The 21,450-nt window shown below is 40.3% G+C and overlaps 1 protein-coding gene across 2 annotated transcripts; it reads left to right on the plus strand.

Annotated features, from left to right (window-relative positions):
- The first annotated feature begins 467 nt into the window (after positions 1-467).
- PARP11 (poly(ADP-ribose) polymerase family member 11) lies at positions 468-19,447 on the plus strand. 2 transcript variants are annotated; one of them, XM_006172035.3, is made up of 8 exons: positions 468-598; positions 2,349-2,477; positions 3,299-3,419; positions 6,998-7,073; positions 10,498-10,570; positions 10,660-10,790; positions 17,388-17,539; positions 18,976-19,447. In XM_006172035.3, the coding sequence occupies exons 2-8, from the start codon at positions 2,352-2,354 to the stop codon at positions 19,290-19,292; spliced, it is 996 nt and encodes a 331-aa protein (XP_006172097.1). In that variant the 5' UTR covers positions 468-598; positions 2,349-2,351; the 3' UTR covers positions 19,293-19,447. The 2 variants fall into 2 exon arrangements, with proteins under 2 accessions (XP_006172097.1, XP_027625480.1); XM_027769679.1 differs by lacking the exons at positions 468-598; positions 3,299-3,419 and having other exon boundaries at positions 2,353-2,477.
- Positions 19,448-21,450: the final 2,003 nt, after the last annotated feature.

Consider the following 21,450-nt stretch of genomic DNA (forward strand, 5'->3'; position numbering starts at 1 on the left):
ACTCACGCCAGGCGCGTGTGTGTGCGTGCCCAAGATCCCGAGAGGAGAATGGAGGAGAAGGGATTGCGGCGTGACCATCCCCCCTGGGGGGTGATTTCTCGCTTTCTGTCTCTCTGTCTCTGTCTGTCTGGTGAGCGCACGTGCCCTATAGCGAAAATCTCTCCCAAAAAACCCAAACAAACAAACAAAAAGAGATAGACTCATAAGCCAAATATTTTTCCTAACTATTCGCTTCAAACTTTTCAAATTTTTCTAGTTATTTTCAGAAGCAAAACTAAATTTATCACTCTTGTTTTCTTTATCTTTCTCTTACAGTGAAATGGTCAAAATAATGTGAATGATAATAGAAAGAAGTATGGAGTTGTGAATAGTTGACCTTCAATTTTAAATCATTGTCTTTATTACCTGCTTAGTATGTGTAAGGTAAACAGTGGATCCTGAGCCTGAAACTTTTGACCGTAGGGTTTTCTGTTTTTCATTTCCTAGCAGCCAATCAACTTAAAAACATGAAGGAGAAAAACCAGAATATAATCATAATGCATGCCTTGAAGAGTTTCCAAACATGAATTCAAAATAACAAGCCCTTCATTGAACTCAGGTATTGTACTTAGTACTGTATTGCATTATCTAACAACAACCCAATAAGGAACAAGTCTTTCATTTTCTATTTTATAAAAAGGAAACTGGCTTAGACAAGGTACTAGAAACTTACCCTGGGTTGCAAAGCTTCTAGAAACAGGAAGGACATTTTGTATCATGAAATTAAAAAGAGATATTTCCCCATTTACCCAGTAGTACATATTCTTTGTTTTAAAAAAAAAGTTTCAAAAATTCAAAGATAGAAAAAAGTCAAATTTTAAAGAGATCACTCATGAGTATGTGTGTGTGTGCTTGTAATTATACGCTGCATCACACAACGGGAGAGGAAGAGAGCAGCAAATCTGAGAGATGTGTAAGGAGTGGATAACATTGGTGGAGTGGTACCAGTAATGGAAGTCAAGAAAGCGTTTAATTGTTTATCTTGAGTGTTCTGACTTTTTTACAAGGAGAATGTTTTTATGTGTTAGTTTTAGAAATTTAAATTAATAATTTAAAGCCCTTAAAGAGGGCAGGCCCAGTAGTGCAGTGGGTACCTGTGCATGAACCAGATCCCACAATCAACCACGATTCAGACCTGCAACTTGAAAGATCCAGAGGCACACGTGCCTATTTGCCTCTGATCCTGACGGTATAGCGAAATGGAGGAGAGGGGTTACAGCATGACTGTGCCTTATTTTGGGGAGAGGGGTGTTTTCCTCTCTTTCTGTCTCTCTTTGACTAAAATATGAAACAAAACAAACAAAAATGCTTTAGAGAATGAGGAAAGGAAGCCAAAGTTCAGATTAAGCATAATCTTTTTTGTTCCCTTCTTTCATTTTTTTTTTTTTTTTTTATTTGCCAGAAGGTGCACTTGCCAGAGAGAGCCAGAGTAAAAGAGAGGGAGAAAGCACCTCCTCCTGGGGTGTGGTCATGTCGTAATCCCTTCTCCTCCATTTACCCATCCTCTTCAGATTTTGGGCATACACACTCAGTATGTTTTTCAATCTGTCAAGGCTGGGATTTGAACCCTGATCAACCATGTGGGATCTAGCTTTCTTAACCATGAGGCTATGGAGCCAACCCTTCTTTGCTCCCTTCCTACTAACTTCATCATCATAGCCATCCAACAATGTTTAAAACTTTTCAAAGATAGGGGCCAACAGATGGTTTAGTGGATTAGAAAAAAATGTAAATTATTTTCTATATATCCAGGCTTTTCTACATATACTTATAAACATGTACTTGGGTAAATATTCGTATTAAAATTAGGTTATATTATTTTTGTATTTTGTAGCCTTCTTTTATAGTCAATACCATATACTATAAACATTTTTCCATGCCATTAAATGAGAAATAATGACTGTTTAAAACAAAAATCACATGTGTTTAGTCTTCATTGTTAAGATGACTTGGATCCTTTAGACTGAATACATGAAGATATGACAAAATAGAAATGTCTTGGAGCTGTACTGAAAATCTGAAGTGCTTGTAGAGGTAGAATAGCTTGCTTAAATGGTTGAATGATCACTGCTATAGCCTATCCTACCTAAAACTATTACTGTTTGCCTGGTAGTTAAGCAGTGATATTCAACATTTTAAAATGTTAATCTTCAGAGCCAGTATGCACGATAGAATGCTGTTTTCGATGTCACTGTGGAAAAGACACTTGAATACAAAATACTTCTTTGTAAAAAAGTAAAGTGACCTGTAGAAGTACATTGACTATTAGTAGAATCATTTCTTCCTCTTGTCTCCTCCCAACTTTTTAGGAGATGTTTCACAAAGCAGAAGAATTCCTATTCAAGACGACAGAGAGCGAGATGGACGACATGGACACATCCGAGACGCAGTGGGGCTGGTTTTACTTGGCAGAGTGTGGGAAGTGGCACATGTTCCAGGTACCTGCTCTCCTGGGACTTAGCAAAGGGGTTAGGCCTCTCAGCCTCATCTCGCCGAAATGTAAAGTCAGTGTGAATGCAGACCTTGAAAGGAATCAACCCTCAAGGACATCTGGAGCTTAACTAAAAGGAGACGTTAGGGATCCTTCTAGTCCTTTTCCTTTTCTTTCCCCCAGGCTTTCACAGTAACTTATTTAGAAGAAAAGTATGTGTTCACTGTGTGTGCAGAGGGCAAAAGTAACAGAGTTGCGTGGTGTAAGAATATCTGAGCAACTCCAAGTTTGATTTGGTGGACAGAGAGGAAGGGAAGAGCAAGTCCATATTAAACGCCTTCTGTGTGCCAGGTTTTACCGTAGGTGTTGTACATGTATTTTTTTCCCTCTGTCTTCACAGTGACTCTGAAGCAGCAGCTCTCTTACAGTCGAAGCGAAACTCAGAAAAGTTAACATAATTTGTCCAGGGTTACACAGCTAGTTAAGCTGAGATTGGAACACATCTTCAAAAACCTGCAGTCTTTTTTTTTTTTTCTTAACCCTACCAAGATCTTTAGAGTTTTCATTTGAGCCACTTAGAAAGTATAATTGTTGGAATAACTTGTAAAAATTGTAATAATTTGGAAAGGGACCAGTTGTTTTTTCACTGGAAGTACTTTAGCCATTTTCAATATCCTGGCTTAGTTGTGATCCTCTGTATTTTGGGAACTAGAATAGGTGATTAGTCCTCGTCCCTCCTTCTCTGTCTCTGTGACCACAGGACCACCTCTGTAGCCAAGTCATTAATGTGAACAGCTGGTAAATCAAACTTTCTGGTTTGTCTTAAAGCCGGATACCAACATTCAGTGTTCAGTTAGCAGTGAAGATATCGAAAAAAGCTTCAAAACAAACCCTTGTGGCTCCATTTCTTTTACTACTTCCAAATTCAGCTACAAGATAGACTTTGCAGGTATGTTTTTTTTCCCTAATAGTTGTGTGTTTTTAGTGTATTAATATGGTAAAATCTACAGCCCTGAAGATCAGGATTAGTTGGTATATTTGCAAACAGAAAAGTAAATCCTTTTTATTATATACAAAATGCCTCTGTACAAATTCAGCATTTAAAATCTTGAGTAACACTGCCTTTAATAGAGGCATGTTTATATGCCTGTATATGTTAATGTATATGAAGATTGTCATATAATTTGAGTTCATGTAATGCTTGAGCATCAAACATTACATGAGCAGCCATAACTATTGTTTTATTAATTGTCCCATCAGATTTTTGAAATAGGTAGGAACCTTTTTTTGTGTTTTTTAAGAATTATTTATTTTATTTATCATTATTTAGTTTGCTCTAGGTCATGTGCACTCACCAGAGAGAGACAAAGAGAGAGGAGAGAGGGGGGAAAATGAGAAAGCAAGCTGCCAGATACAGGACTTGAACTGCAGTTGGCCATGTGGGAGTCTAGCACCTTTACCACCACTTTTAAGGATCAAACAAAATGTTCAGTGAGAAAGGCATGTGTAGCTGATGATCATTTCAAGACCAAAATTTAGCTGAATGGCCCTTCTCTTTGTTAGAAAACCTTCACGTTAATAGGCATTGCTGTCTGCCTTTTTCTGACTTCGTTGGCATGTTCACAGATTAGCCAGCTAATCTGGAAATCAGCCACACTTTGGGTTTCACCTATGCAATGTTTTTAGGTATACTGTGAAAAATCTATTGGACTCAGCCCCTGAAAGTAAGTTTCCAGAACTAGTGCCAGCTGTTTATTGCTTATGGTATCAGTGCATCTGACCAATTCTTATCATTTATCAGAATCATTTATATAAATAAGCATGCCAACAAGGCCTGGGTGGGGAGACTTTCTTAATAAAAGTGCATTTTGGTTGCTGCACAGCTTAGTCCTCTAGCTTTTCTTTCCCCGTTTCTGTTAGCGGTGTTCCTGACGGCCTGAATGATGTCAGTGATAGATGGCACAAGTGGTGGCTTTATGATGGTGTGAGCAGGGTATGATGGCCTGAACAGCGTCTTTATGACAGATGATGTGAGTGATGTCTTTATGAAGGTGTGAGCGGTGTTCATGATGGCATGAACAGCATAAATACTACAGCATGAGCAGTGTCAGTACGATAGTGTGAGTGATGTCTGTATGAAGGTGTGAGCGGTGTTCATGATGGCATGAACAGCATAAATACTACAGCGTGAGCAGTGTCAGTACGATAGTGTGAGTGATGTCTGTATGAAGGTGTGAGCGGTGTTCATGATGTCATGAACAGCATAAATATTACAGCATGAGCAGTGTCAGTACGATAGTGTGAGTGATGTCTGTATGAAGGTGTGAGCGGTGTTCATGATGTCATGAACAGCATAAATATTACAGCGTGAGCAGTGTGAGTACGATAGTGTGAGTGATGTCTTTATGACAGCATGGGCAGTGTCTGTATGATGGCATGACTGGTGTCTCTGTGACAGCGTGAAGGGTGTCTTTGCAGTAGGGTAAGCAGTGTCTGTGACAGTGTCAGTAGTGTGCTGTAGTTGCGTAGGGTGCTACGACCTCATGGCATTCCCTTGGATGAGCAAAGGCCTAGAAATGGTGATGGGAATTTGCTCAGTAGAGGTTGTCGCAACCAAATATCTGATGATTACTGTTTGCCAGGACTGTTTTTCTTCCTTTTTTTAAAAATCAAGAATCAAAACCATTTGTTATTGCCCCTGAAAAAAATAAAACATTTTATAACATTAGGTAAATAGACTGCCCCCTGAATCTAGGCAGAAGGTTGCTGGTAGACATGCTTAGTCACATGCATAGGTGCTGTTTTCGAAGCCACACTGAAACAGGGTGATACATACCGACACCAGGCTTCATGTGGAGCAGAGTTTGTCAAAGCGTTTGCCAGTTATTCAGCAAGCCAGATATTTCTGAAAGGGTATTTTCTAATAGACTGTGCCTTTTGGAAGCTTCCTGTTGGAAAATGAAATTTATTAGAAAATACGTTGATCAAAGAAAAGGAGTCATATATACTAGTAGCTTAAGTCCCCCACCCTCTATATACTGACACTGCTTCAAAGGTGTATTAGCATTTCTCACATACTAGATGCAAAAGCTCTCAGCCCCAGTCACTCTGCCGCTGGACAACTCAGCTTCTCTCTAGACAAATGGTGGAAAGTAACTCAGAACGAGATGGTTTGAAAGCTGGCACCACAGGCTTTGCTCTGTGGGCTTGCTCTTCCTTGAACAGTGGCAGTGCCAGTCTACGAGCACACAGAAAGGCCAGGGTATACTTACACTCGCATTTGCTCAGGTGGAATGCAACGATACCAGCTGGACTAGATAAACTGGCTAGGTCCTTACATTGACTGCTATTTAGTTATTACGGGAATGAGGAAATGGATTTGGTGAAATTGCCATGACTGAGCATGAAAGAATGAAAAAATGATTCCTTCAGGTTAGTCTTTAAGCACTAGAATGCTTTATCTAGCATGTATTGAGTCTAGCTAGGTTTTTTATTTTTCCAGTTTAGGTAAACAATTTAAAGAGAAGACAAGAAATATACACATTTTTTAAATTCTGTAAGTTGTGCAAGTGTTATAATGGTAATGTATCTCTTTTATGTTTCCCCAAATTTTTAGAGAAATCAAAGTGTATTTTTCTATTTAAAAACCAGCCAGTAAAGTTAGTATTAGAATTTCTTTCTCTTTTCAATATTAATTGCCTAAGTTTAAGACTTTTTTTTTTTTTTGGAGCGGTTTTTGCCATAGGGCACATGTGCTCACCAGAAAGACAGAGACAGAAAGCGAGAAATCACCCCCAAGGGGGATGGCCACACCTCAATCCCTTCTCCTCCATTCTCCTCTTGGGATCTTGGGCACACACACACACACACACACGCCCGGTGTGAGTTTAAGCCGGCTTTTCCAGAACTCGAACCATGGTCAACTACATGGGAATCCAGCGACATAGCCATTACACTATCTGCTGGCCCCAAGATTATTTTTTTTTTTAAGAGAGGTTTTTGCTACAGGGTGTGTGCACTCATCAGAGAAACAGAAATCAAGAAATCACCCCTCAGGTGGACAGCCACACCACAGTCCCTTCTCCTCCATTCTCCTCTTGGGATCCTGGGCACACACGTACACACGCCTGGAGTGAGTTTTAAGCCACCAGGTCTGGGACTCGAACCACAGTCAACTACGTGGCAGTCCAGTGACATAACCATTATGCCATCCCAAGACTTCGTTTTAGTGTCAGTTCAGCCTGAGTGACTATATAAAGGAGTAGACCCTGTACACTGAGCTGTGTGTGAAAGTGGCATCTTTATGTGTGAGCGTAGGTCAGGCAGTGGAGCCACGTTCCCGAGGAGAGCACCTTTCTGACATGATAATGGACGCAATATAAAGTAGTGTCAGTATACTGTGCTCGTCAGCTCCTCCCCGAGCTCCGGGGTTCCGGATCATCATGTAATATGACTGCTAATCTTCGTGACACTTTATAGGACTGTGTGTTCCCATGACTTACCTGTTACCTTTGTCTTTCTATACAGAAATGAAGCAAATGAATCTCACCACAGGGAAACAGCGCCTCATAAAACGAGCGCCCTTTTCTATCAGTGCTTTCAGGTATTGTATAGAGAGCAGGGTTAGAGAGGGGGAGTTTCTCCTCTCCCTCTTTTGCTGTTTGATAGAAAAACAAACAGACCAGAATGTTTTGGTAGATTGTTGAATGATATTAATATTGGTCTTTTAAATACTGAATCCCTTATTTCTTGACAAAAGAGCCATATTATTCTTTTCCTGTCAGTGTTTCCTCTCCTGTAGTTCTAGTATGTTTGTCTTTCCCAATTCTTTAGAACAGTTTGCATGGTGGTTACAGAATGTCTTATGCTTTCTGCTATAAATGCTTAGACTGATGCACTGAGGTAGGTTTCGATTGTTAACGTGGATCTCACAAGCCGTCTAGTTATTTGAGCTAGAACTCCCAGGTAATTGCACGCTTTGTCTCCACCCGCACTGATCCCCACTGGGTAACTCCTACAGAGGAATCTGTGGAGACCATTGGGAACTTGAGAAAGTCGAGAGTGTAGGGTGACATTTGTGCAGCTCCCTCTTCCCTGGATCTGGGTTATAAATACTCTGTTTTGCTTTTTCTGGCCATATATAGTCTGAAAAAGAGGTAAAAATGCTTGAAGAGAATAAATATTTGTTTCATGTAAGTGGAATTGAAGGGAAAAATCTTAGAGTGTCTCTCTTCGTCTCTGTAATGATTCCTCAAGCAAGTATTGGAATTTCTTGTGTTCAAAGAATTTAAAGTGAAACTGAAAAAAAAAAAATGGTACCATGTATGTTGTAGAGAAGCCCATTTGCTCCCTCCAAGGAGATATCTTGAAAGGATTAAAGTAAGAAATATTTTAAGTTTTCGATTTGTTTCTGAGGACTTTTGGCTTATATTTTAGTACCATAACGTAAAAGTTTTTGAAGTACTTAACAATGAATGTTCTAGCACTTCTATAAATATGAGAATATCATTTCCTTACCAGCTACATCATATTCACAGTCAACAGTACAAGGAATGTAATAAAGGCATTACTTATCTTCAAAGAGTTTATAATCTGGGAGAAAAATGAGACATAATAATAGGAAAATGTCATTGTGATTGTGTGTTGCTGTATCTAGCGTGTTGGTGGGAGGCAGAATTACACGAGAGGTCAAGCTCTTTGTTCTGCCACAGTCTATACAAACCATAGAACAAAGAAAGTGAACATTAAACAGAAGGGAGGACAGCCAGCAAGATAATAATAAAGGAGAGGAATAATTAGGTAGGCTACTGTGGCATGATGGTCAGTAGGCACCGGTACGGAGTGTTTTTGTCATAGGCATCTATGGAGCATTTATTGCATACAAGGCAGATTATACACGTTTCCTTTTGACAGACTTCATTAAGGCTGTGAGCTACGTTAAAATTAAACAGGTTTTATTTTTTTAACAGCTGAAAGGTACTGTAGACAAAGTGAGAGAAAAATTGGAAAAGTATTTTTATTCGTTGTTAGAGTCAAAGGCCTAATCTCTGTAGTTTATGAAGTCCTGGGACTCTAAGACCAACATGGGCAAGGGATTTTAACAGTTCATATAGCCTCACTCATCATAAGGGGACTATACTATATCATACTATTTTTTTATTTTATATTGATAATAAACCTTTTTGGAGAAGTTATGGAAAGTAGGCATTTCTAGTGAGAATGTCAATAAGTGAAACCTACAAGGGTGGGATTTGGGCAATATTTGTCAAAATCGTGAATAAGCATATAATTTGAACCAGAGATTTCTTTTATTCTACAAATAGATTGGTTGACATTTAAAATAACAAATGGATAAACTTGTTCTTTGCAACATTCTTAAAACATTAGCAATGGAACCAACAGTTGGTGTAATGGCTATATCGCTGGACTCCTATGTAGCTGACCGTGGTTCAAGTCCTGGACCCAGTGGCTTAAACTCATGCTGGGCGCGTGTGCGTGCATGCCCAAGATCCTGCAAGGAAAATGGAGGAGAAGGGGTTGTGGCATGGCCATCCCCCCAAGGGTTGATTTCTCGTTCTCTGTCTCTCTGTGTCTCTCTGTCTTTCTGGTGAGCATATGCGCCCTATAGCAAAAACTTCTCCAAGAAAAAAAAAAATTAGCAAAAAGTTAAAGACAAACTAAATATCCTCAATAGGGGATGGGTTAAATGAATTATGGTGTATTCCTACGATGGAATTCAATGCACCTATGCACTTCTTCATTCAGCCAGTATTTACTGAGTGTGGACCATGTGCCAGGATCTGGGAGTAAGGAGACGGGCACTGGGAATAAGGATACTTTCTGGCACTGATGTGGAAAGCTCTCTAAGAATATATTAAATGAAAAACAATAAACAGGTACAAAAAATTGTATGCCTTATGCTACCGTTTGTGTAGGGGAAAATATCAGCCTGTATTCTGAAAGACTACCCAGGAGAAGACGAGTGATGGTTGCCTAGAGTTGGGCAAGAAGTGAGAATTGGACAGACCGAGGACTGGAGTGGGAGCGAAAGTCCTCACTGTATACTTTTCTATACATACTAATTTTCAAGTCATGTTTGATTTTTAAACTGAAAAATGAGTTTTAAAAATGTAAGCTAGAGGGGATAGCAGGTGGCATGGTGGTTAAGGTGCTGGGCTCCCACATGGCCAACCTCAGTTTGAGTCCTGAACCTGGTGGCTTGCTTTCTCACTTGCCTTCTCTCTCTCTCTCTCCCCCCTTCCCTCCCTTTCTGTCTGATCATATTAAAAAATAGTAATAAATGAAATTGAATAAGTAATTCTTTTAAAATAAAAATGTAAGCTAAAGATAAGTTTGAACTGTATTAATTTCTCACGGTAAACTCCAGTCACCAGAGAGGATAGGTGCGTCAGTTTCAGCCTTTTGCTAGAACCCCTCAATAACACTGCCTTTTCTGTGTTCAAATTCCCTACCATGAACGTGTTAGATGGTTTTGAAAAGACTTGCTGACTGACTGTATTAAGTAAATTAATGTGGATTGTGTAAGAAAATAGCGGTCAGTAAACAGAAATGTTTAGGTTTAAGTTAGATTGTGGAGGACATTGAATGTATGCCAGAGGAATTTCGATTTTATTCTGTAGGCAGTAAATATAAGAGTTGAGAGATTTTTTTTTTTCTTCAAGAATTTTGATTTTTTTCAAGAATTTGATTTTTCTTCTCAGAAATTCCTTTTCTTTGCCTAAAATCTTCCTTATATTTAAAAGAAAATTTGAAATTAAAATCAAGCAAGATGAAACCGTTTTTGAAATTTTGATGGTATGTAGTTTTGGATATTGGCCATTGTAGTTGGCCATTCAGCACCTAAAACATAGCACACAGTAGACATCCAGTAAGTATTTTTAAATACAGAAACCAAGGGTTACACTTAATCTTACTTGTCCCATTAAAATTCAGTTCTGAATAAAAAGCTAAACCTGACAGTAACTGATCAGCTTCTGATATTTCATTTTGTCTTTTGCTGTTTAAAGTTATATCTGTGAAAATGAGGCTATCCCGATGCCACCGCACTGGGAGAATGTGAATACTGAAGTACCGTACCAGGTAAGAGCAGAACTGGCTGGATGGAGTGTGGAAGAAATTCTGAAGGGGGGAGAGGCTCCCCCAAAACACGATGTAATCTTCTTTTCCAGCTTATTCCTTTGCACAATCAAACACATGAATATAATGAAGTTGCTAGTCTCTTTGGAAAAACAATGGATCGCAATCGAATTAAAAGAATTCAGAGAATTCAAAACCTTGACTTGTGGGAGTTCTTTTGCAGGTGAGACAAGTTCTAATTCCATACCTTCTCCTTCCCTGAGACTGCCAGGTAAACACGAATGTTTAATTGTAGTAGTTGTCAGTGTGTAGACGTGCCGTGTGTTTCTCTTAGGTGTTGGGCCTGGTCTCAGTGTGTTTCTTAAGCATACTTAAGGGGGCGGAAGTAAAGCCAGACTTTGCTCACAGCATTGTACATGCAAGTTCTCCTTTCAAGGTTGAAAGCAGTGCGTCTTGGCTGAAATCGTCCTTACAAGGGAATCTTGGGGGTTGTTTAGAAGTTAGAAGTTTCTGGAAACTGTGTCAAGATTTGTTTTTTTAAAACAAATGTACTGTAGCTACTTGCTTGTTCTGTTTTAGAGGCCACTTTAGAACATACCTTCACATTTCCTGCTTAGCCCAAAGTTTATTTGTATGTTTAAAATCTCAGTTTATTACAAGATTTAGGCTGGAAACAAGCCACTAAATTGCTCAGTGTGTACTTTACCTAAAACCCCATCACAGAAAACCTACAGATATTGTCCAAGTTAACCCATTGTTTTACGTTTTTTATGGTGGGTATTAAAGTAAGTGATTCTGTGATACATTTTTAACTAATATTTGTGGGTGAGATTTTATTTTTAACGTTTAAAGTATAAACTGACTGGGACCAGCATTAGTGTAATGGCTATGTCGCTGAACTCCTATGTAGCCGACCGCGGTTTGAGTCCCAGACCTGGTAGCTTAAACTCACGCCAGGCGTGATGGGTCTATTTTCTATCCCCTGGGTCTGTTTTCAAATAGACCTAAACTTAGAATGAATTCTATGTGCCATCATCCCAAGTCAAGATTTACCATACATAATCTATCTCTTTTGTTGTTAATTGCTTTGCTAAAGTATTTTAAAACAAATCTCGGACCATGACTCACTTTGTTCCTATGTACTTGAGAATTAATCCCACTTCATTTTGCTGTGGTACATGGAATTCTTTCATGATTCTAACCAGCTAGTTAACGTAGCCTGGGTACATGTCCAGGTTTTAATCTCATCATAATTTAAAGAGGCTTTCAGTTTATGTTCTTTAAATTCTTGAGTCTTTGGCCCAAACTGGCTTATTTTTGAACATCACTGAGTTTAAGTGAGTTGAGAAGGTTTTTTCCTTTCTCATTTAGATGGTTCTCTCAGAGGGAGAAAGAGATGATCTGTCTCCCTTGGACTTTAGCCTCTCCATGAGTAAAGTTGTTTTTCTAAACTGCTCTGATGACGGTTTCATTCATTCTTCCTGACAAGCCTCTGGCATGGACTCCATTTTGGTCTCTCTTATAATGAGTTCTCATTTAAATTCTAGTGGTAAAAATGTGCCAGGGAATCCCTAAAACAGTTTAAACTAAGAATTTCAGTTTTGCTGAAACCGTTTTACTCTGGTGGTGCTCTTCCAGACTTTCTGTAATGCCAGCCCGTGGAAATCTGTGATGGTAAGTGAACCTGCCACCTGCCACAGCAGCCCAGAATACCAAGCCTCATTCTCAGGGCTGCCTGTCAGATGAACAGCTCCCCAGGAACTGAAATAACCTATTCGATCTTGATTGTCATGGAATCTGTGACTCACCACAGAGACAGTCAGACCCGCAAGTCTGTCGGGCTTCAGTTTACATGTTGACCAGGCCCTTCCCTTCCTTCTTCCAGCAAATGTGTTTCTGTACCTGCTTTGTGAAAGGTACCATTTTAGGCACTTGGGATATAATAGTGTGGAGGACACAGCTTAGACAAGGAGCCAGGCGATCACAGCACAGACATGTAGGGGCGAGTACAGGCTCTGGAAACACAGAGTGAGGTCAATCTGCTATTGCCAACAAAAGTACTGTGCGTTGTGGAGTGAGGGTCAGGGAGCACTTCATTAAGCAGGTATCATTTAAGCTAGACACAGGTGGGACAGGTGGGGTAGAGGAAGGGCATCCTAGACTTCAGGAATACATGGGCCAACATTTGAATTCAAGAGGGAGAATAGAAAATCGAGATAATTTTAAGTAGGTCAGAAAATTAGGATGAACAGTGATAGAAAGGCAGTCAAGAGGCAGAGCACACAGTTTATGGTGAGACTACTGCAGGGTCTGTGTGATTTTTCTTCAGCAGCCCTGGTTGAGTTGGATCGATCTGGAGTGGAAGTCAGAAAGCAGGCACCAGACTACATAGGGCCCTATAAGCTAAGGTGAAGGGTTTAGATCTTTTCTTGGGACATTGGAAAGCCTTTGTACAACTTTTGGCAAAAGAGTGATGGATCTGATTTGCATTTTAGAAAAACAGTTCATCGGGCCCAACTGTGGAGAAGGGGTTAAAAGCAGTGCTTCTCAACTAAGAAGGATTTTGCCTACCAGGGTTCATCTCATAGTGGAGACATTTCTGGTTGTCACGTGGAGGTATGGAGGATGTTACTGGCATCTACTGGATAGAGAGGCCAGGACACCAAAAAAAAAAAATCTCGCAATGCACATGACAGCTTCCCACAACAAAGAATTGTCCAGCATAAAACGTCGGTAGTGCTGACATCGAGAGACCCTGAGTTAAAGGGCCCCAGTTTGAAGCACAGAGACAGTTTAGAAAATTGGCACAGCAGTTACACTGAGGCATGTTGGGTAGCCTACACCACCCAGTGGGATCTGCTGCAGTGGCACTAAGAGTACAGTTTTGAGACATTAAGGAGAAATTAAGGACGTGGACCGATAGAACTTGGTGCTTGACTTACTGTGTGCAGTGAAGTGGGTAAGGCAGGTGGAAGGATCACTCCCAAGTTTCTGGCTTCTTTGCTTTCATTGCCTAAGGAAATAATGATCTTCGTCTTTAGGGATGATGAAGAGACAGTAGTGTTTGATGGATAGCAACCCATAATGTAGATTGCTAGCCAGAGTGGTAGAGAGCAGAGACAAAGGCTTTGGAGTTGTTTGAAATGGTGGAGTAATAGAAGACACAGGGATGAGTAACATGGCCATGGAGTGTATGTGGCTTAAGAGAAGAAGAGTGCCAAGGACCAAACTCAAGAGGGGATGAGCAGAGGAAGAGAAAAACCCAAGGAGGAAACTGAGAAGTAACAACCACAGAAAGTGGAAGAAAACCTTGATGAAACCAATGTTGGCAGACGATACTCTGGATGCAGAAAGTGTGTTCTAGTCGTGTCAGAAGCATGGCAGGGAGAAAGGTGAGAGATGTAAGAAGATAGATAATGTGGGGTCAGGAAAAGTGTCTCTGTTTTGTTTTTGCTCTTTGAATTTAAACATGAGAGAGACACAGGCATTTTAATGAGAAAGAACCTATAGAGAAGGAGAGTTTCAAAGAGAGGAGAAAGAAGAGGGCAATAATGGTGAAACACTCTGAAGAGGTTTGATGGAATGGAATTCAGAAGACATGTCAGAAAGGGTGTCTCCATATCCTGACATTTTTATCTTTAAAAGTTCTGTAAGTGGGACAGGCCCTGTGGTGCAGTGGTGTACAGTGCTCAGGAGAAGCAGGATCCCTCAGCAACAGTGGTGCGAATACCTGGCCTGGTTCAAGCCCCTGGCCCAGTCGGCCTTAAACATGCCCCATGGAGAATGCTCCTCTTCCTCTCTCCCTCTCTCTCTCTCTTTCTCTCATGCATGTACACATAGATTCATGTGCACATGTACACTCTGTCGTGAATGAAAAAATAAAAGGTCTGAGTAATTTTAATGTCCAGCCTGGAAAGAAGAGCACTGGTTTAAACCCAGGAAAACTCCCTTGGTGCCGAGCATGGAGGTATTCTCGCTCCAGTGCCAAGCACATGGCCACCCCAGCCTGCCTTCTTGGCACTGTGGTCCCTAAGAGGGTGGCTAACTTGGAAATACCTCTGAGAAGTGGGCATCACAGTGCTTGCAGAAAGTCGGAAACCAATGTGGACTGGGGCACAGGAGGACAGCCTTGTGAACTTAGTGTAGCCTTATGGCATTCTTTGCAGTTCAAGAGGCTCTGGAACTCAACGTGAGTCTTTCTGGAAGGTCGTATCTGAGTGTGCATAGTTCATGGGTGGTACCAGGTGGGTGCTAGAATAAGCCCCGCTGTGAGGACGCCAGGCTTCAACCACCCTGACCACTCTGCCTTGAACAGGTGCACGCTCCATCATGTTGGTGACACTGCAGTTTGTCAGTGCCTGGCATTACCCATGCTACTAGCTCTGTGACTAATCCATGGTTCGATTTAATACCTAAGAGAGACTCAAGTGAATTTTAAAACCCAGATTTATTTTAATCTGTGTCTGAAAAAGAGTGATGAGTGAGTACGCTGACTTTTAGAGTGGACTCTAATCATTACAGACCATGGAGCTAGACCTTAGAAGCCTGCACATTAAACATATTTACTTAACCAGTATGGACTCACGAATGCCAAATTAACTAATAGGATCACCATAGGCTAGGTGGGTAAGGCCCTTACACAGCCTAACTTGATTTCTACAAAGTGATTGAGACAAAATGAAATGTATTCTGGGTAGTAGTACAAAGGGGAAAGTTCATAGAAATCTTACACAGGAGTGAATTGAATAGCTGGAACACTTCCTTCTTGAGTCCGTCAGCATTGTTATCAGGAACTTGGATGAAAATCAGAAGGCTTACTTATCACCCTTGTGAAAGATTCAGAACTGGAAGGGGTAACCATATGAGCAAGAAAGACCTTGGAAGGTTGAAACAGTGGGTCAAAACAAATGGAAGATTATCTTGGGGAAAAAAACCTTGTTATAAAACCAAAACTTTTCTTTTTAGTTTGTTTTAAAATGTGAGAAAGTACATAAAGTTCCAAAAGAGAAAGTTGGTATAATTTGTTTTTAATGGAAACTTGCTGGCTTTTTGCAAAGTAAATAGTGCTTAATGTGTACATCCTTCTAAGTAACCGGATCTGGGAAGGTGGGCCAGTACATCCAAGTGTCTACATTTAGCTAGCTAACTGTTGAGAAATACCGTATAATTTTCATTTCTATCATCATTTAAATGCAAGTATCTGTTTCCTACATGTTCACTAGCTGCATGCTGTTTATAAATTCTTTTGATCTGAGATAGGGATATTTTACTTCGTTATTTAGTTTCTTATGCATTGAGTTTGAAATCAGTCATACAAATACAGCAAGCTGGGAGAGGCAGTTAGGAAAGTTCCTGGGGTTTAATGGACTCCTCACATGTGCACTGTTTGGTGCTTCTGCTAAGGAAATGAATGCTGTGGTGCCGGTGGAGTCAGGGCTTCGTGACAACGACCAGACTCTGTTTCTATTTCTTCCCAACGTTTATCACCTGGAAGGGATCCATCCAGCAAATCTTGCTCACTGACAACTGTCTGGGATGGAGAAAGGCTTGGAAGCTATGCTGTGCAGGGAACTGTGAGGGGCATGGCACATATTTAACCTAAAGAAGAAAGCCTAGTAGATGTTCACAGTTGAGTTTGGATATCTGCTGAGTTGTTTCAACTGTGTTCAGAAGAGAATAACCAAGGCCGATTTGTAGAAGTAATGAGAAGGCAGATCTGGGTTCAGTGTTGGAACAGGTGTACTTTCTAACAGTGATGGCCGATCACAAATATACTAGGTTCTGCTGCCTTGCAAAGCAGTGAACTCTTAATAATGGAATGTGATGAGGAGTCTTTTCTATTTTTCAGACATCTTTATTTATAAAACATTTCAAAACTCAAAATGCATCAATTCGTTTACAGACACCCATGTAGCCACTAGTCAGATGTAACATTTTATTACCTGTCACATTTCCTTCATCTTCATTTCTTGGTTTTGAAAGGCACAGAACATCACAGATACAGGTGAAGTGTTTTCCTCCATTCCCAGCCTGCTCGCCTCCTTTCCTTCTAAGGTTGGAGTTACATCTTCTTGTCTGTGGTTGTCTGTCTTTAGTACCTACTTAAGTACACCTGTACAATGCATAGTTGGAATTGGAGCTGTATAATCTCTTTTTGCAACTTTCTTTTTACATTCAACACTTCAAAGATTTATCTATGTTAATGCACATAGATCTTGATCATTATTTTAAACTTTTGTGTATAAATATATAATTATTTGTTCATTTCTTTGTGAAAGAATTTTAGGCTATTTTGTTGTTGTTGTATAATCATTCCCACATTGAATACTCTTTTGTGAACTTTGACAATTGAGAAGAGCTTAAACTGGATGGTTGAACATCCCTTCCCACCAGAACGTCAAACCAGTTCAACCAACATTTTCTAGTCTCTGGGGTAAAAAGAAAACAAGGTGGTTGCTCTTCAGGGAATTCACTATCTACAGTAGAGACTCTGAGAACTCTGTATTATTTCACTGCTTGTCGTCTCATTTTTAGGCACCTATGATGCTTAGTGCCCTAGGCAGTCAACTACCTTTAGTGTGGTGGGGCATGGTAAGGGGAGAGTAACGCACGATTTTCAACCTTAAGTCTCAGTGTTAACCAGTAAGTCTTGATGAGAAGATTTATATGCCTAAGAGTATTCAACATTATTATTTTCTGGAGCTACTTTATCCACTTTTGATTTCTATGAAAAATATTGTTTTCTATTTCATCTTTTCTATTGAATTTTGCTCCTCAACAAATACATGTGCTTTTGTGTCTGCATGTATTGTGTTTTTAGGAAAAAGGCTCAGCTCAAGAAAAAAAGAGGTGTGCCTCAGATTAATGAACAAATGCTGTTTCACGGCACCAGCAGTGAATTTGTGGAAGCGATTTGCATTCATAACTTTGATTGGAGGATTAATGGCATCCATGGTGCTCTCTTTGGAAAAGGTAATTATCAGAATTCCAGGTCCAATTTAGTCCTAGAGAGAGTTTTCTCTCTTCAGAGATCATTGATTGTTTGTAATTCAGGCATTTGATAGTCATTAAGTTAAAAGTGATTGTACTTGGTTCCTGGCAAACCCTCAGAGTGTCTGAAGATTCTTCTGCTGTTACCAGGTTAAATAGCTCCCCAAGTCCCAGTCATCCAGACAGGGCAACATGTCTATGCTAGCTGATTTTTTGCATTATATTTCGTTTTTATAAATAGGTCCCATGCATAAGCCTATATACTAGACAACTTTATGGCAAATATGTAGAGAATGATAAAACAGATGAATTACATTGTGCACTGATACAGGTACTAGTGTTTTTGTTTTGTTTTGTTTTTTTAGAAAATGCTAGGTAAGAATATTAATGAGCAATAAGGAATAATGGGGGAAAAGCTTACCTTATTTCTAATGTGAAAGTCCAAGCTCTCGAATTTATGCCCACTTCTCAAGCAAATTAAGGAGAGAGGTGAGGGGAAAGGTAAGGGATGGACATTTATTTTTCTGGTCCTTACTTTGTACCTTACCTCGAACAAGAGAACTGCTGACCACCACCTAGGATGAGGACGTGCTGCCTTTTAGAAGAGTAAATTCACCTTTAAAATAACTATGGAACAGGCCATCCAGTTATCTGAGTGTAAGAGGGTCAGAAGAGGGTTACATAAATCCCACTGATACTGGAAGATTTCCAAAATCTTTAGAGTCCATCCTCCCTTAACGATGTCGTCTCTCACATCTGTCACTTCGGAGGCTGTAGTTCCTGTGCTGAGTTTTCCCAGTTCAGTGAGCGAACCAGTGAAATTACCCCTTGGAACGCTCAGACGTGTAGAGCGTAGCACTCCCCCAGAAGTCATCTGGACAAGTATATCCAGAAATGTTACTGAGCCCTTCCCTCATAGCTTAGAATACGGGTTCTTGGGTTTAACATCGCCTCTCTAGACCAGTAGTTTTCACCATGTCGCAGGGCTTCACTGCTGCCGGACAAGGGCAGTGGATTGAGGAATGTGGCAAAGAGAAGACACGGTAGACAGATTCAAGCAGCCAAAACGCAGGCCTTGCCACATTTTAACACAGGACAGTGCTGACCTGTCCAAGTTCTTTGGTTTCTTTATGAGCCTTCTTTTTTGAAAACAGAAGCCTGTGTTTACTTTTGGCAGGGGCGGGGCATGGTGTCGGGGTGAGAACTGGTATCGCTGTGGTATGTATCACAGCTGTCCATGAGGAGCGGAGTCCTCGTCTTGCCATAAAGATCTGCAGATGAGGAAATTCCACATCCGTTTTTGTTATACGATGCCATGTGTCTGTTTTCCGGACAATTAGCATGTTTTGGCTTGTGTTTTATGTGTTCTTAGGAGTAATCATGGCTTTTTGTTTTTTTCTCGGTCCTTTTTGTTTAAGGAACCTATTTTGCTAGAGATGCTGCTTACTCCAGCCGCTTCTGCAAAGATGACATGAAGCATGGGAACACATTCCAAATTCACGGTGTCAGCTTGCAACAGCGGCATCTCTTTAGAACACACAAATCTATGTTTCTTGCCCGAGTGCTAATTGGAGATTACATAAACGGAGACTCCAAATACATGCGACCTCCTTCCAAAGACGGGAGTTATGTGAATTTATATGACAGCTGTGTGGATGACACGTGGAATCCAAAGATCTTTGTGGTGTTTGATGCCAATCAAATCTATCCTGAGTACTTGATAGACTTTCATTGATTTCACTTCCGAATCTCAGTGGTCAAAGACGTTTTATTCTTTTTTGCAGAGAGATTTGCCCTCCTGTCACCTAGCCACTAAATGTTAATTATCTGATACTTTGAAACAGATATGAGCAAAAAGTGGCCTTCATATAAAAAGACATACTGACTTAAGGTTGGTTTTTTTGTTGTTTTGTTTTTGTCTGTTACTCATGGTCTTGTTTGTTAAAAACTTATGATACCCTTGTCATTTTAACACATAGGGTGAACAGTGCCATTCGAAGTTGAGTCAGCCAAGTCTCTGTTAACATGCCATTTAGTCTTTAAAGTTTACATGTATGTTCAGGATAAATTATTTTAGTCCAAATAGACTTATTTATATAAATGTTCAAAAAGTGAAAATATAGACATAAATGTGTTCCTTCAGAGGAACTGGTCCTTTGTCAACTGAATTCTGATATTATTGTCCACCAATAAACATGTTGTTTTGTTGGTCTCTGGGTGGGGAGATTTAATACCTTGAAACAGCCTGGTATTTGAGAGGGATCAGAATAAGAGCGTTACTTGCATAGCTGCCAAACAAGCAGAAGGAGGCACTCAAATAGGGCTTCCTGCTCCCAGTCGCCTTAGGACTGCAGGTTGCAGCCTCAGGCTGGCTCCTCTCTCTCCCACCTCCTACATCTGCCTAGAACTGGGTGCAGGCTGCAGTTAGCCCGCTTTCATCCCACAGGGCTCTGGGTTCTCGTGCCAAGACTTGCTGTGCAGTGTTTGTTTCATCTCCATTGTGAAATTTTAAAAGACTTATTTTCGATTTTTTGCTATAGGGTGCATGACTTGCCAGACAAAGAGAGGGGATGGAGAAATCACCCCCCAGGAGCAAGGGGCAGAGATAGCTATACCACATTCCCTTCTCCTCTTCTCCTTTTAGGAGTTTGGGCGCACACACCTGTGCCTGGTGTTTTCAAGCCACCTGGTTTAGTACTGGAACTGTAGAGTTGGCCATGTGGGAGCCCAGTGTCCATTTCTAAGCACTATGTCACCTGCTGCCCCACAGTGAAATGTTTATGTATTATTTAAAACATTTTCCCTTTGTTTGGAGTCCTACAACGATCACTTCCAAAATGTTTTCTTCATCTGCTTCCCTACAGCACACACAACTATTCAATAATGATTTCGAAAATTCACATTTCTAAGTTATCTCATCACTTTGAATGATTTAGGAAGCATGGAATTGGGAAAAATCTGGTTTATCTATCCAATAGCAATTGCAGTCTGTTGGGTTGTCAGAAAAGTCAATGTATTTTTTCTATGTTTTTTTTTTTTTTTAAATGCAAAGATACATTGAGACTTTTCCAACAACCCCCAATTCTAACCCTCTAGAAAAGTTAGGTACAATTCATAATCATGTTGAATGGAAGACTATGTACCTTTCATCTGTTTTGTTGTTCTACTAGAAGGAAGAATACTAGTGTTGGAAGAGCATCCGGTACCTAAAAGTATTCTAGTAGAGGCTACACGACGATTTAGCAAGAGTGTACAGATTCAAGTACCAGACAGCAAATTGCCAATAGGATTGGGTTCCATCTTTCCAACATGATTCTCCTTGAGAAAGAGAGCATTTGTACTGAGCCGTTCTCAGAAAACCTTTTTCTAATTCCAGTACTGAGTTCTCTCTCCATTATTCTTACCCCGTTTTAGCTGAGAGTAAATGCAGTTTAATTTCTAAAAAAATAAATAAATAAAAATAAACACCAGTAAATGCCCACACCTATACTGTTCACTTCAGTCGTTCAAATCATTTGGAAGGGTGTCTAGAAATAATAAAGGTAAAGATGATGGACTAGAATTGGGGCTGGCAATTCTTGAAGTGCCATATACACCCCAGAGTATATGTGATGGTGCAGTGGAGAGTAAGCAGGAAATGGTATATGGAACACTTAGAAACAAAGGGATAGTGAAGGTTTCCTGACTCAGATACACAGACTAACCCTGGCTTAAGTAAAGTGCTATGACTATTTAAAAAGCACATTTTAAAAACATGCAGAATGGGGACAGCAGGTGACATGGTAGTTAAGGCTCTGAACTCTCACATGACTCGCTGTGGTTTGGGTCCTGGACCTGGAGGCTTGAAAATCACCCAGGCACATGTGCATGTGTGCCCCAGATCCCAAGAGGAG

This window comes from Tupaia chinensis, unplaced genomic scaffold (assembly GCF_000334495.1).
Source record: "Tupaia chinensis unplaced genomic scaffold, TupChi_1.0 Scaffold150288_1, whole genome shotgun sequence".
Classification (NCBI taxonomy): domain Eukaryota; kingdom Metazoa; phylum Chordata; class Mammalia; order Scandentia; family Tupaiidae; genus Tupaia; species Tupaia belangeri.

Excerpts from the sequence above, each read along its gene's own strand:
- PARP11 (XM_006172035.3), top strand. The coding sequence starts at position 2,352 with ATGTTTCACAAAGCAGAAGAATTCCTATTCAAGACGACAGAGAGCGAG. Across the intron at positions 2,478-3,298 it reads GGAAGTGGCACATGTTCCAG|CCGGATACCAACATTCAGTG; the intron begins GTACCTGCTCTC and ends TTTGTCTTAAAG. Across the intron at positions 3,420-6,997 it reads CTACAAGATAGACTTTGCAG|AAATGAAGCAAATGAATCTC; the intron begins GTATGTTTTTTT and ends CTTTCTATACAG.